Genomic DNA, 16,298 nt, shown 5'->3' with positions numbered 1-16,298 from the left:
ATTACAGGTATGAGCCACCAGCACCCAGCATAAAACAATATTTAAAAGTACATTTAGGTTATAATACTGAGGAAGGCAACATATATGAATTGTCTTGGAATATTTCTGGAGATTTAAATTTTCTGGAGTATAAAATTTATATATACACATATATTATTATTTAAGATGTTCCAACAGTTAAATAATAGAACAAATATTGAAGATTAAAGACATTCTAATTGTGACATCAAAATCCTGAGCTCAAATTACTTCAAACTAAACCTTAGTTTTCAGCTAAATCAATCAATGTGAGACCAGAATAAAGACATTTTCAGACATAAGAAACTTGTTGTTGTTCTCAGAAAGCTCAAAAGACAATGTGTGAGAGATTCAGGAAAGAGGCATCTCAAATGGGAACGAAAATGACCACCCTCCAGCCCTAATACCAGGGCAAGAAGGAAGAGCTATGGAGGTATATTAGAAGTGTAGCAGGTCTGAGGACAAAGTTCAGAATGGATATGGAAAAGGTGGGTTTAAGAAGAATACTATCAAGAGAAAGAATGGGAGTAGTTGTACTCTAGGGAAGAAACATTAATAAATTAGGATAAATGCATTGAGAGGGAGTGGGAAATGATACAAAATACAATCATGTTAAAGTCCAGAAGTCATACAGAGGTGAATAATATTTACATGCTTAATATAGTAATGAAAACAATGTATATTTGTTTGGTCTTTTTAAATGTAAATGATATTCTAGTTTGTTTCTGAAAATATATCTTCCAATTCTCAGGATTTGATTTTTTTTTTTTTTTTTGGTCTGCCGTGGGGCTTGAACTCTGGGCCTGGGCGCTGTCCCTCAGCTCTTCAGCTCAAGGCAAGCACTCTACCACTTGAGCTACAGCGCCACTTCCATTTTCTGGTGGTTTTTATTGGAGATAGGAGTCTCACGGTCTCTCCTGCCCGGGCTGGCTTTGAACCGCGATCCTCAGATCTCAGCCTCCTGAGTAGCTAGGATTACAGGCATGAGACACCAGTGCCCAGCTCAAGATTTGATTTTTTACTTGATAAATAACAAAAACAATGCAAGATGAAATTATAGTAACATAGGATGAAAGCAATTGTAAAAACACTTTTTAAAAAGACTATTCCACTCTCTGTTTTTACATATATGTTGCTAGAATACAATATACATATTGGTCTGTCATAAGATCTATGTAACATTTCAATTTGGAGGAAAAGGGTAATTCCATTTTCTTTATACTTTAAAAAAGCTCTAAAATTCATTAGTGATAGAAAATAAAAATGTTTTCTTCTAAAAACATCCTACAATTTTCACCAGCTTTAAATAATATACATAAAATGCATCTTTTTATTTGTTACTAGTAATCCTGAGATAGATTCTTGTAAACAATATATAAGATATTTGAAGTTGGCATTTTAGAATCAATAGTAATCCAAACTACAACTCCCCACATTTCTCATTAGTACTGGAAAAACCTGGGCCATGAATTTAATGGTGAGAATGAATTGTGATTTTGAATGGCTTACCTGCTGGCAGTTTTCACTGAACAGTTTTTCTTGTGTCCTCTTTCAGCTCGGTTATCTCTCAGGAGCTGTATGTAAAAGTGTTCAGACAATGTTGTAGAAACAACAAATATTTGGGGGAAAATCTTATTCACAGGGATACTAATTTTCTCACTTACATTATCTCTTTTTCTATGAGTTTCTCTGAAAGTAAAGCCTACTACACCTTTGCTAAAGATGCCACTATTACTGTGACAAAGTGTCAGTAGGGGTGGCCATCTGGTTGACATTCTCATCAATATAGTAAACTGACAATCTTCATAGTACACAACTTTGGAGCTGAAGTCTAGAACTCAGGTCTGTCTCTGGTCTCTGGAAGTAAAATAACCTCTAGCAATGCATTAACTGTGAAGCTGTCACTTGGGCTGATATGAAAGAGTTAATTCTATTTTGTGGATGATTGCCTACTGTAGTAAATAAGTACACTTAAAGCATTCTACTTCAATAAAATTATTGGCTTAGAAATATATAATTAGAAAACATTGTATATTTGATTGCCTCCTCAAAATATTGTCTCATTCACCTCCTTTCAAAATTGCTTTGTCGTGACTGGAAAGAAAACAAAAAACAAAAAAAACCAAAAATCAAGTAGACAATACTCTTCACTCCATGTTCACTCAAACTGTAGCTTATATTATGCATGCAGATTTATATGGAGACTGGGCTAAAAAATGATGATCAGCATCATTAGAAATTAACTCTGCAAAAATAGAAGCTTTAAAATAATGTAATATTGAACTGGGTTCTAATCCCAGCTCTACCAGTAACAAGTCACTAGGCTTAACAAATAGTTTTTTACAGTAGGTTTATTATGTGACCCTAGGTAAAGTAGTTAACCCTCCTAAGCTCTAGTTTTTACCTGTAAAATAGAGATAAAATAATATTGACTGGCGTAAGGCTGCTGTGAGTATTAAGTAAGATAAACCATGTAAAATGCTTAGTTCTATGAGACTGGAACATTTATAGGAAATTTTGAGAATATGGTATCCATGCTATGATTACAATTAATGATCCTGACTGTCACTAGGTATAGTCTGACTAGCTTCAATTACTTTATATGAAGGATAACTGCTTTCCACTGTTCAATAACTTCATTTACAATCATTTGTTTATCAACAAGAACAGACATTAGATCATTAAGAACCTGGTTAGAAAGAATGTCTTAACTAAATACACATATCCTCAGTATCTACTTCTTTCCATCTCAACGGCCACCATCTAGTCTAGACCATCTTTTTTTCATCACCTATACCAACCTCCTTAAACAGCCTCCCTGCCTCCAGTCTTGCATCTAGCTAATACATTCTTTATACTGTAACCAGTGAGCTTTCTCAAGCTATGTGATTTTATGCTGTGCAAGGCTTTCATAATCTTTTATAATATGATTATATCGGTAAGTTCACAATTTATTATTCTGCTGTGTACCACTGACCTAACCTCCATCCCTATAAATGACACATAATCCCTGCCATACTGAAATTTAGTGCATGCACTCACTATGACTGGCCCTTAGCTTTGATTATTCAACTTGTCTGCATCTCCAGAATTCAGAGCTATGTCTGAACCATTTTTAGTACTCAATAAATATTTGTTGAATGAATGACTGAATGTGTCAGTGGTGTGATAAAACGGGGAGTGTGATGTTATATGATATGTAGCTGCAGCCATGTTCCATTACTACTACTTATGAAAAATATCAACCACTACAAAAATAAAGTATATTAAAAATGGTGGTTACTTTTCTATAGTATCTCAAGTCCATTTATCTTAAGTCCATTAATCTGAAAGTGTTTCAATTTAGAAACACTTTGTATATGGGCGCTAAATTATTACTAAAAATTAAAAATATTTGCTTTGGAATTTCTAAACATAGTGACTTTAAAATGCTTATAAACTATATACATATATAAATAAACACACAAACCAACACTTGTGACACAGATAAGCTAGAAGAAGAAATCTCTACCTCTGTTTTAAGTAATATTTTTGTAATTTTAAGATAAAAGATACCTTTATAGTTTTTCTGAGGTTTGTGATAAAACAGTTCAAAGACCTCAAAGTGCTACTTACAGTGTCCTGAACTAGAAAAGAATTCTATGGTTTAGTTCAGAAAGTGTAACTATAATGATGAAAATAAACATTAGTTCTCAGAGAGACACCATCTAAATAAATTTAAATTATAACACATTTTTCTGAACTTCAATGCTGTATTTATTCATATTACAGCTATATAATGAATGACTCTTCTTCCTCAAGTTGACATCTCTGGCCAGCATATAAAACCAAGACTGTTACTGAAATACAGCAATATACATCTATGTACAAAAATTAGCCCCAAATTATCTCACATTATCTCACTTTACCAATAAAATTCTAAATTGGATATATCTTTGGAAGCTTTTTTTTGTGTGCTAGTACCGGGGCTTGAACTCAGGATCTTGACACTGTGCCTTAGTTTCTTACTAAAAGTGGATCTCTACCACTTGATCCACAGATCCACTTCTGGCTTTTTGATGGTTAATTGGTTGATATTCTCATGGACTTCTCTGCCCATGGCCATGCTTGTTTTGAATAGTGATTTTCAAATCCTAGCATCTTGACTAGTTAGGATTACAGGGGTGGGTTAGTGATGCCCAGCCCTTGTGCAATTTTTAAGATGCAGCTTATATAAAAATATAGCCTTAGGTCACTGGGTCATAAATCTAACAAGTTGATATATGAATACAGATTATCAAAAGAGCAATGCTGAAAAAAATTCATGTAGGATACTACAGTAAAATAAAATATATTTATATGTAAAAGATTCCTGACATATTTTCTTTTGAAAAAGGAAATCAAGTTGAGAATTCCCAGTAGGAGAAACACAGATCCTGGATCCTTGTCTGATAGCAAGAACAACCTATCATACTTTGAAAATACTTACTTCTCATTATTATAACTTTTCTATTCATTGAATTCCTATCAGTGTCACAAGTGAGGTCATTCTTAGGATTCTGACTCAAAAATGTCATGTCTGATTAAAAACAGAACTTCTGAATATGGTGTGCAGTGCTTCTTACCTTCCAACTTTCAGATTGCTGGACTTAGGTCAAACGGAGGTACAATTCCCTTAATAGTGACCTGCAGGTGTATATTAAAGATGACGTGTGTAAGAATTACATTAAAATGCACAAATGCATAACCTAGGCATACAACTTTTAAACTTGCTAAACTAAACCAGGAAGATGTGTTCCTATGGAGTGAGTTTCTGTGGCTATTTATGATCTTTTCACAAGATTATCAAAAGTCTCAAATTCTTGACAGAAGAGGAAGAGACAAAAGAGCAGAATTCTTCTACTCACTATCTGATATAGACAAGGCATTCACCTTGGGAGTGTCTCAAATGGAATCTCTTTTGGTGAACTCCTCAGTTATCTCCAAAGTATTTCAAGGCTCTTCATGTTCATCTCAACTATGATCTATGACCCATCCAGACACAGGTAAAATTCAGCCAAAAAAATCAAACTATTTAAGATGCTGGGGGAGAGAAAGCCCCAGAAATTAAATACACATGTGCATACTTGTGCACATACATATGTGCTTCAAAGAGTTGCTTCTCCCTCCTTCCTTCTCTGACTTGATTCATAGATCTTTCTATGGTTTTCTTAACACTTACCAATATATTGTAAGTACTGCTCCTATGCCCATGTTAGGGGAAAAGATATGCTGTTTTTCAAACACAGTTCTTTTTGTTAAAATAGAGAGTACCTAATGGACAATGGCTGATAGGTAAGCTAGTTAGTTAATGTGTAATGAAAAGTATGATCATAATACTGAATGGAAATGGGAATAGGATTAAGCATCAAAGATCAACAAGAACCAAAAATCACAAGTTGGGAAAAGGAATAAGGACTGGAATGGGGCTAATATTTTTATTTTGAAAATTTAATGTGAGGAAAATAAAAGGTGATTAGGCATGGTAAAAGTCATTCATTCAACAATATTTTTTTAAGATTTTCATAATTCTCTATGGTTTTATATCTCAACACTTGGACCTAGGTTTCCAATAGTTTGCTATGATAAAGTTAGGTTTAAAAGCTGAAGTAGCTATGACTAGCTCTCAAAACATAAATAATGTGTACTTATATGTACAGTTGAAATCATCCACTTGTTAACATCTATTAGCCAATGAATAACATCATGGTCCTTTCTCTTAGTGCTTTTGTAGTTATGCACAGACATGCATAGAAGGCTATATATTGTATTCACTAAAGTGAGTGCTGGAGCTAAGGTTCAAAAGGGGGTACTCTGTCTTCCTGTTTCAGTTCTTATGCTGTGAACAGGTAGGAATTTCTATTTTCTGTTGAGCACTATGTTCTATGTTTCTGTTGGCACTTTGCAATTTATATGTTGGGGGTAATTTCACTGTTTCAAAACTCAAATTTACAGAAAAAAATATGAGTGAATTATTTAAGTCATATGTAGGTATGAGTTACAGGGTTACTGGCTCTGAGTTTAGTATTTATAAGCCAATAATCTACATACAAAATAAAGTATCTTAAAACAGAAACACACATAAATATCAAGGATATATATTGATTGGTTGATGAAGATGTGACTGGAGAAACTGATCCTGTCTTTCTCCAAAGAGCATTGCCCAGGAGTGAATGATTAAGTGTTTGAGCCTATAGAATATAGAATATAACTACTACAAGATGAAAGAAATACCTACATATATTAATGGATAATTTCTCTAGTCAAGATAAAAATCTAATCTGTTATAGTAAAGTTCAAACAAAAGATAGATTTAAATATTAGTCAAAGTCCATCAACTTTCTACTTTGTAAGCTATTATCCATTTGCTTTTTTTAGTGCTGGGGATTGAACCCAGGGACTTGTACATGTTAGGTACATACTCTAACACTAAGCTATACTGTAGTCTTCGCTATTAATTAAATTTTCACAAGAGAGTAAATTTGACTAGAGGTCAAAGTTCCAGTTATACAATAATGCCCAACTTTATAACATCAACTTAAAAGTTAAAAAAATTATAAGGTAACAATGAGATTCAAAAAGATTACACTTTGGGATAAAATATCTCCTTTATGCTAGAAGATATAGAAGCGGAATTTTATTGTAAGCATGCTGTGTTGAGAGATATGAAGGTAGAATGTCTAATTTTTTGCATTCCAGATAGTAAGATAAACACATCATAGGACAGTTTCCAAACTTACAGCAATAGCAGGAATATATTCTATATTGATGCAAGAAGTATATTTCAAAGGGAAAATCACTCATGGAAAATGACTAGATAAGAAAAATCATTGCAAATGAATTTGAATTCCCAACACATTTTTCTTTTCTTAAGCTTTTATATGTTAGAGAATTAATAAGACAAAGAAATATAGTACAGATTATAATGAAACACATGCCACCTCCTTAGATATATAGATGCACCTATGACTGTTGCATCTAAATATGAAGACTTTACACATCAGTGAGAAGAGTAAGGTAATCAATTACTATTTCTAAACATAAGCTTCTCTTTTTGCCTACTTCCCTTTCCTACTCCTCAGAAGAAATGTTCTTCAAGGATTTGGATTTTATCACTGCCATGTATTTTAAAAGTGTGATTTCTTACGATCATCCAATAAAAAAATAACATCATTCATCATGAACAAAAAAAAAAATCCATGCAAAATTTCAAAGCCTAAAATGTATATGCTTTGAAGCTTCTCATAATATAATCTCTAAATTACCTTAGCATGGTACAGAGGGAAAAGTAATGCATTCAAAAGACAAAGGAACTAGATGAATTATTATATGTGCAAAGACAACTGAAATGAATGCCAAGTTCTTTGTTAAACCAACGAATCGTTGTATTGTCATGCATAGCAAGAGGAGATTTAAAAAAATTCATTTATAGATTGAATGGAAATAGGTAAGAAATGACTGCTAAATTCTACACTTTCATAAAAAATAATCATATGTTCATCTTATATTTAATAAAAATTACTTTCAAAAGCACTTCCCTCCCTCAATTCTGTGAAACCATGTGTAATGAAGTCTCACACATGAATGTGTTACAGGCCTTTCCATGAGGTCAATCGTGTGACTCGGGAATGCAGCAGTAGTTTGTGAAAACTCTGGTGTTGAGGACCATTTATATGTCAGTGTGTGAAGCCCTGGTACACCATTAACTCCTCTAAAAATAAGCTAGGGATTTATTTATAGCCTTTTTCTCATAAAGCTGACCTACTATCCTAAAGGGAAATAGATAAATATTTGAAAGAGACCGACTGCTTTTGGATGAGGATGTTCCTTACCTGGCCATGCTCTGTCCTAGCCCCAGGGCTAAACCAATGGCTGTGGAGGAAAGAGAAGAGGTGTTAGCAGGAACTGGCTGACAGTACTTGCTCTCAAATCACCGATTTGAATGTGCTCACCAGACTGATTCACCACCAGCAACACAGCCTTAAATATGCTTTATTTTAATGGATATTTCATGTAATTCAACACTTACACCAATTTTGACAGAAATGTAAGAGTGCTTATAACCCAGTAATTTTCAATTTAATAAGCAAACTGAGTTAGAATTACATTTCCATTTAATTATGTTAACATAAACTGCTGGGACTGTATTCATTTTATGAATCAATTTTGGTTATAAAAATCTACAAACGCTATCATTTACCACAACTTAATTACAGCATCATTACAACAAATTACGACCTTTAGATTACTGGACTCAGAAAAAAAGCTAAAGCCACCAGAATACTCTTGTGAAGTTTTTCTCCTAGAAACAGTATAAAAAGCCCTGGATTGAAAATCTGGATCAGTTGTCAAATGTACCTCAGATTCACTTTTTTTCAATTAAATCAGCCAGGAATTTGGCTGCGAACCAGTTCACAACATTAAGAATACAGAAGTCACCAAGCAATCAAAGGCATCGCATCTCTTCCTGCCCCGCCTGCCCCACAATGCTACAGCTGTCCCTGGGGGCTCAGATTAAGCCCCCAGGCTATCCTTCCATTTGGGCTTATTGAGTGCACGGGCAGCATTGTGCATAACAACAAGTGGCCCACCATTTTGGGGAATGATATCGTGATTACTGTCGATGTTATTTTTTTCTAGAACATTACTACTAAGTGTCTTTAGAGAGCCCTCTTTACAAGGGATATACTATATTCTATTCTCATAAAATCTTTATGAGACAATGCTCATGTTCCAGTTCCAGGAACAAGGATGTTGGTGTTTGCTTCCTTCCACCACATAACAGGGTATGGATTTTACACTGAAAAACCTCATCTCCTGGTACCTTACTTCTACCCCAACTTCTCTGTGGTGACAAAAATGAGAACTAATGGCCTTATAGCTCTATGCTCTTTTACATGCCTTTGCATTCCTGAAACATTTCTCAAGCTCATAGATGGTTGTGCTCCCTGGCAGAGCAGATTCCATAGCCTATGTGAGAATGGAGACTTCCTGGCATTACAAAATGGTGTCTCTATTATGGTTCCACTCTATTATGGATTATGTCTTTTGCTTTAAGAAAAATATTTTTAAAAATTCAAATGCATACCTCAGTTTAAAAAGTAATAAAAAATTAAAAACTGTAGCCGTCTCCCATACCATTGACTGAAATAAAGTGTTGTTTACATGTTTCCTATGTATTTTAATATTTCTGCATTTCACATAGATATTTTGGAAGTACCTTAAATGAGAAGGGGCTGTTTTTATATTTATTATACAAATAAAAATTAGAACATATGTGACCTAAATTACTAAACCAAGGAAATCACAGTAAATCAAAGGTGGCATTGATCAAGTCTGTCTATTAGAGTTCAATCTAGAGTTAAAGCCAGTCTCCCTATGATACAATAGGTGCTAGATTTCAAAGTATAAATGTATTCCCAAAGAACATAACCTTTAATCCAGGCAAATCTTGCTTTAAGCAAACTTGCTATTTACACAAAAGATAAAATAAGGGGTGAATATTTGCTTTATACAGGAATTCATCATAGGGTTGTAATGAGTCACTCATGTGCATTTAAAATAAGTCTGAGCTATATATAATTCCTTAAGCAAAAAAATCTCTTATTTAAAAATGAAATAAAAGCAAACTAAATATTGGAAAAAAATCAAGTAAGCAATCATATTTATCTTGACTTAAAATAATTATTAGTAAGTGGTTAAGAAAAGTTACAAAGAAAAAAATTATGGCTGGGTGTCTGTGGCTCACTCCTATAATCCTAGCTACTCAGGAGGCTGAGATTTCAGGATCGTGGTTCAAAGCCAGGCTGGGCAGGAAAGTCCTGAGACATTTATCTCCAATAAGCAGCCAGAAAACCCCAAGTGGCGCTGTGGCTCTAGTGGTAGAGCGCTCACGTTATGCTGAAGAGCTGAGGGTACAGCACCCAGGCCCAGAGTTCAAGCCCCACGACCAACCAAAACAAAACAAAACAAACCACACAAAAGAGTGGTTGAGTTATCATAACAAACCTACTTTATGCTTATATGTAGTTTTTATGAGCTAGTCTTACATTTTTAAACATTTTCACATCTGTATGTTTTAAAAGGTAACACAATTAAATATGAATTTTGAAAGTTAATTTTTACTCAGATACTAATTTCTCTGCTTTAGCTGAATGAAGACTTGTCACTTTTTTATGTGGTTCTGTAGCAAAATTAATGAATATCTGATTTATTTAAATGTTTCCTACTAAAATAACATTAATGATTGGATTTTATGTCTTTCCAGGAAATAACTGCTAGATAGTATCTTAAATAGTACAAAATTAAGGGTTATTTTATAAAAAACAATTACATTTTCATAACTATAATGTTTTAGAAAAATTGTGGTAGTGGGGATCACACTAAGGACATCATTAATGACCTTTTTGCCAAATTAGTTCATGTTCAGTGATCAAAGTTGTTTCTAGCATCTACATTTAATTTTTGTACATTTCAGAGTTCAGAAACCTTTTTCACACAAATTGATAAATTAACATAAAAAGAATAAATGGAAATAAAAGTCACTTGATGATGTGAACTTTGGGTTTTATGCCAAATATCCTACAACCTCTCTAGAGTAAGAAGTCCTGTTACTCATCTACTAACTATTAAAAAGGAAAAGAACTAGCAACTATGTGTCTGATTTGCAAAGTGATTTGTAACATAGTCAATAAATTCTACCCCTCAAAAAGGACATCAGTACATTTGGAAATACCTGTTTGGAACTGATGATAGTTTTATACTGCATGTCAAAGTAAGATTAGGATGGGCAAAGATGAGGATTCCTTTTTTGTTTCCCTAAAATGGGAGAAAGGTAATTGTAGGGAAAAATTAAAAAGATGATGAATTTCAGGAAATAAGTGTATAGGCAGAAGCAAGGAATCAGGAGATTGACTTACTTAAAACTACTGGTGAATATTATTCCCTGGAAAATTATTTGTATATTCCAAAGGCAAGCATACGTTGATTTTTCTACTATGACATGCTGGAAATGTATTAGATTTAGGGAGCAGACTGAGTGAGAGAAAGACAAGAAACAATAAGAAACCACTTAGTATAGCTCGAGTGTGGGGAAACGCACAACTGAAACTATCTCTGGCCAACTCAATGACTATATATCTTCTGTTAAACAACATACACACATACATACACACACATACACATATACAGACACATTTTTTCAGATATATGTTGCTGTGGCAATGAAAGAGACAAAGTGAAGAAAAATGGAGTCTGCTTCTGTTTTAAAGCACGGAGAGGCCAATTCCAAAACCATGTTAATCTAAGATAACTCAACCTGAAACATGTCGACGTGTATCTCAACTAAGTGGTTTGTATAAATATTTGTATAAAATAAAAGCCTTTTCCAATGTCTTATAGCTTTTCTCCGTCAAGAGTGGGACCTCCAACAAATATATGAAGACATACTTGTCATCCCTGACCATAAAAGAAAACACTCATCAAAACAATACTGACATTCTACCTCACTCTAGTTTGGATAGCAATCAAAACTATAACAAATCTTCATGAGGATATAGTGAAAAGTGAACAATAATACACTGTTGGTGGGACTTCAACTTGCTCAACTACTATGAAAATTAGAATATGGGTTCCTCAGAAAACTAGGAACAGAACTACTATATAATCCAGCAGTATCACTCTTAGGCATTTCTCTACAGGAATGTTAGTCAGGGTATATTAGAAGCATTTGTACAACTATGTTCATTGAAGCACTATTCACAGTAGCTAAGCTATGAAAATAGACTAGATACCATACAACTCATGAGCGGGTCAATAAAATGTGGTATATAAACAAAAACGTAGGCATAAAGAAAAATGAAATTATATCATTTTTAGGGAAATAGATAGACATAGAAATCATCATATTAAGTGAAGTAAGTCTGCTCCTAAGGACAAAGTACACATTTTCCCCTCATAAGTGAATATTAGCTCTAAAATATAAATACATGCATAAGCATATACAAGACCATATGTGCGTATGTATGCATGCATGTATCTATCAATCTAGGTAATTAATCTACAGTATATACACATGTGTGAGACACCATGATGAAATGCCTTTGAATAATTAACATGTACTTTAACATAAAGAACATTAGGAAAAATTTCTGGTCTGGGGTGTTGGCATTAGTGGGAGTGTAAAGACAAATGAGGAAGGAAAGGGAGGACAAATATAGACAAAATACTCTACGTGTGAGAGAGCGAGAGAGAGACAGAGAGAGAGAGAGAAATGGAATAAGACAAAATGAGACAGTTTTGGGAATAGCAAGTAAGGAGACAAAGAGGTAGAGGGGGAATTATGATCAACAGAATTATTTAGATAAATGGTCTTGTTAAAAAGAAAAAAGTGAGTAGTGTTAAGAATTTTGTCTCCTAGTAAGGTGTTAAAGCTATTAGCTGACATGAGATATGAATCAAAATCAACCATCTTGAGATAATGAGACAATAAATCTGAGCATATGAAAAACATTAGTAAGTAAGGATGGTGGTTTCCCTAAATTATGTTGGTATTAAGTCCTAACTCAAAATATCATCTCATTTGGTTGATCTTTATAAGTAGTCAAGTTAAAATAAGGTCATTAAGATAAGTAACATTGTAAAATGTTATGTATTTGTCTCTGTGCCCTTAAGAAAGAAGAAACTTGAACAAAGGCACATAGGTGAGAAAACCTCCAGGAGAAGATGATAGCAGTGTTACACATGGTACTTCAAGTTAAGGAATACCAGAGCTTTCTGGCACCCCATCAAAAGTAGGGAGACATGAAGCACATTTTCCTTTAAAGCCTGCAGAAAGAATTAATACGCCCTCGCCCTGGTCTTGGACTTCTGGACTCTAGAAGTGTGACAGAATAAATTCTGTTGTTTAAGCAACCAAGTAGAAAATGCTTGATTAAAGTAGCCCTAGCAATTAAGTTAATAAAATAGAGAAACAAATAGGCAGGTCCTTGTGTTCTTTTTCCTGATGCATGTGAGAAGACAAAACAGGAAAGCCTAAAAAGCAAAACAAAGCACACACACACACACACACACACACACACATTTTTGGTCTAAGCTACTGTTATTTAGTCTGTTAACTTCAACTGGTACATTCTAATAAATAAACTTCTTTGTAAAACAATCTCAAATCATACATAGGACCTTGGTATATTGGTAGGTAAGGTAAAGGGGGTGGAAAGTGCAGGTGACATCGAGAGACTAGGGAAAGGGTAAAGATGGCTGACTAGAGGGGTATAATGCTAATCAGGGTCATGAAAATGTGCACATTTTCAGCTACTAAGTGAATTCTAACATAGTGCCTGCATTTCAAACTTTATCACAAACATAAAATATACTTAAACATTTTCATTTAAATTTTGGACATGGATTTAAGTTAAATTCCCCTGGTACAACTATATGTATATGGTATTTACTTTTTAAAATACAGGTAAAGACTAAACCATCTTCATTAACAATAGTTACCACTTTTTGTAAAGAAATAAAATATCTGAACAAAGTTATTCAGTTAATGAGTACTCACTCGTGATGATGAGAATCTGGGGAAAAGTGAACCATCCTCTTGTTACTGACAGGGCCAGGACTGGAAACCTGTGGGGACAGTTTTTTGAATCAGAGATTGGTTTGCAGATCAACAGCAGATGATAAGGATGTAATGGATGAGAATATAGTTGTAAACTGGAGCCTACAACCTTCATCCTCAAATCCAAGACAAAACTGCATAAACCAAAAGTATAATCTAATTCTTGGTAAAAACTATCTTGATGGTCACAGATATTCTGCAAGAATTTAAAGACTGTTTTAAAAGTATATTTAAACTATGTAAATATTATTATTATTTTTCTTTTTTTGGTGTTGGTCATGGGGCCTGAACTCTGGGCCTAGGCACTCTTTCAGCTCTTCAGCTTAAGGCTAGAACTCTACCACTTGAGCCATAGTGCCACTTCTGGCTTTTTTCTGCTTACGTGATGCTGAGGGATCGAACCCAGGGCCTCATGCATGCAAGGCAAACACTCTATCATTGAGCCACCTTCCCAGCCCTGTAAACATTCTTAAACAGATCAGTGACTCATTTGCAAATACTGTCCAGCTGCTCCTGTATTTAATTTGATGATGAAAAGAGTTTGATTAGATCAGCAGATATTTCCATGGGCCACTGTATTTGTACTTAGTTCCTAAATATAAATAATATATATTATAATGTAAAAGTTCAAATGCACACAAGAATTTGGTCAAGGAAGCATTATTATATTATAGTTTGTCCACAAAGTTATAAGCTACCTGTATATTTACACTGAACAAAACCTAATTTGATGTAAGAGGGCAATATCTTACAATGTAATTTAAAAAATTAGAATTCCAACAACAAATTCAAATAACTTCTTGATATAAGCTACACTCATTTTTAAAGAATTTCACAGCATACCAATCTTACAGAAAGGTCTCAAAGGGAACTAAAGCACCAAGCACAAATGAATCTACTATCACAAATAGAAGGCATAGAGCGACAGTAAAACGTTAAGACAGGCTCTTTCATAAAACAAGACACACGGTTACTTATAGAAATGCCATTTAAATAGAAGAGAATTAAAAAAAAGCATGTAAGGCAGTAATATACCTCTAAAAGAAACATTTTCAAAAATTTTATTTGTTCTTGAATCTCATGGGTAACAAGGATGCCAGCATACACACAGGAATTCCAAGAAATGTAAATACTGCAAATGCACAGACAATAACATTGATAACGGATGGCTGGAACAGCACAGGTAAATGTGGCTTAACTCCAAGACCACATCCACCATTCGCCTCAGAATGTGGTTTTCATGCTACTCCAGTGGGTATCCCTGGAATGCAGTAATCCATTTTCTACAGTGGGGCTATGAGAAAAGTCGACTGTGCCTATGTCATGCTTTGTTAGAGGTTCATGATCACATTATCTCATGGTGGACCTGACACTTTTATTCAGTTTACACTATGTTCTATGTACAGGCAACTTATTTCCTTTGCCAGGGCTGCTGACAACCTTTTCCACACTATATTAATCTTGTTTACTGACTTTATCTTGCTACAAATATCAGAAAACTGAACTTTTTATCTCAGAGAAAAAATAAACAACATGTTGACAGAAGCAGAAGCTATTTTCAGGACTAAAATTGCTTGTTTACCTGAAGCTATACTTATGGAAAAATGTTTTGAGTCTTGCTCTGGCTTAAAGTACATAATCTGAAATTTAATAAACAAAGGAATTTCACACATACTCATGTGATAAATTGTCTGATGAAAACAATAGAACTGAATATAATAAAAAAGAATTTATAACTAATTTATACCACAATACAAATGCAAGCTTTCAGTCTAGTCAGAAATAATCATACTATGAATTTCTCAGAAATTGCACAAGTATAAAAACCTGTAAGTTCAACTCAATTTTCAACAAATAATTCACAAAAGATTTACAGTAGCAAATGTAGATATTTAAATTGTTTTACATATTTACTAGTAATGGGGTTAAAAAACAGAAGCAAATATTCTTTATAGCTATTTCAAGTCAATTTATGCTTTATGTTTAAGGAATAAAAATATACTCATAGTTTAGAATTTTTTTAATGAAATACAGCATCACTGACATACAGTTATGATTGGTCAGCCTCAGGAGAAATAAATGTTATTACCATTAAAACCTACTCCTACTTTAATGATTACAGACATGCTTATCTAAAGTCTAAGAATAATATATTCAATAGAGAATTCACCTGTGAAAATCAAGTTTTAGACTGAAGCTGGAGTAGATCTTAAACTTTAAAACACTTTTTTTCTTCTTTTTCCTTTGAGGCAAGATGTTACAATATCGCACTGGCTGATTTTATACCAGTACTTGAACTCATGATTCCATTATATAAAGCTGAAATTACAGTTGTGTTCCAACACATGTTTAACTTTGTGAGCAGAACACTTCAAAATATTAGGTTTGAAGAAATATACTTAAAGAATTGCTAACAATTATAGTTGTTTTATGATGAATTATGAGTACACATAGAAATAAAATGAAGGAGTAGTTATTGAAGCTCAGTGGAAAATCACAAGCAAACTAAGGTTCAAATATCAGATCAAAGTATTAATTTCTAGTAAATAAGAATGGTAATGGTTTCATTCCTCCAAACATGCCTTCCACCAATTCCTGAAAAAGACAATGCTTGATAAATCACATTTATTTATTTAATTTACTA

The 16,298-nt window shown here is 33.7% G+C and overlaps 1 protein-coding gene across 2 annotated transcripts in view; it reads right to left on the bottom strand.

Moving 5' to 3' along the window:
• Positions 1-16,298, bottom strand: part of Gpatch2 (G-patch domain containing 2) — a 140,008-nt gene that overhangs the window by 34,415 nt on the left and 89,295 nt on the right. The window contains exons 6-9 of one of the 2 annotated variants that reach the window (XM_042682037.1): positions 13,595-13,662; positions 7,869-7,908; positions 4,623-4,683; positions 1,524-1,592 (exon numbers count right to left, since the gene is read on the bottom strand). In XM_042682037.1, coding sequence (XP_042537971.1) covers positions 4,633-4,683; positions 7,869-7,908; positions 13,595-13,662 — 159 coding nt within the window. In that variant the 3' untranslated portion in view covers positions 1,524-1,592; positions 4,623-4,632. Of the gene's footprint in view, positions 1-1,523; positions 1,593-4,622; positions 4,684-7,868; positions 7,909-13,594; positions 13,663-16,298 lie in introns of those variants that run through there. The other variant, XM_042682036.1, reaches the window with a different exon arrangement.

This window comes from Dipodomys spectabilis, unplaced genomic scaffold (genome assembly GCF_019054845.1).
Source record: "Dipodomys spectabilis isolate Male_0828 unplaced genomic scaffold, ASM1905484v1 ptg000069l, whole genome shotgun sequence".
NCBI lineage: Eukaryota > Metazoa > Chordata > Mammalia > Rodentia > Heteromyidae > Dipodomys > Dipodomys spectabilis.
This window is presented reverse-complemented; position numbering and strand designations above follow the sequence as displayed.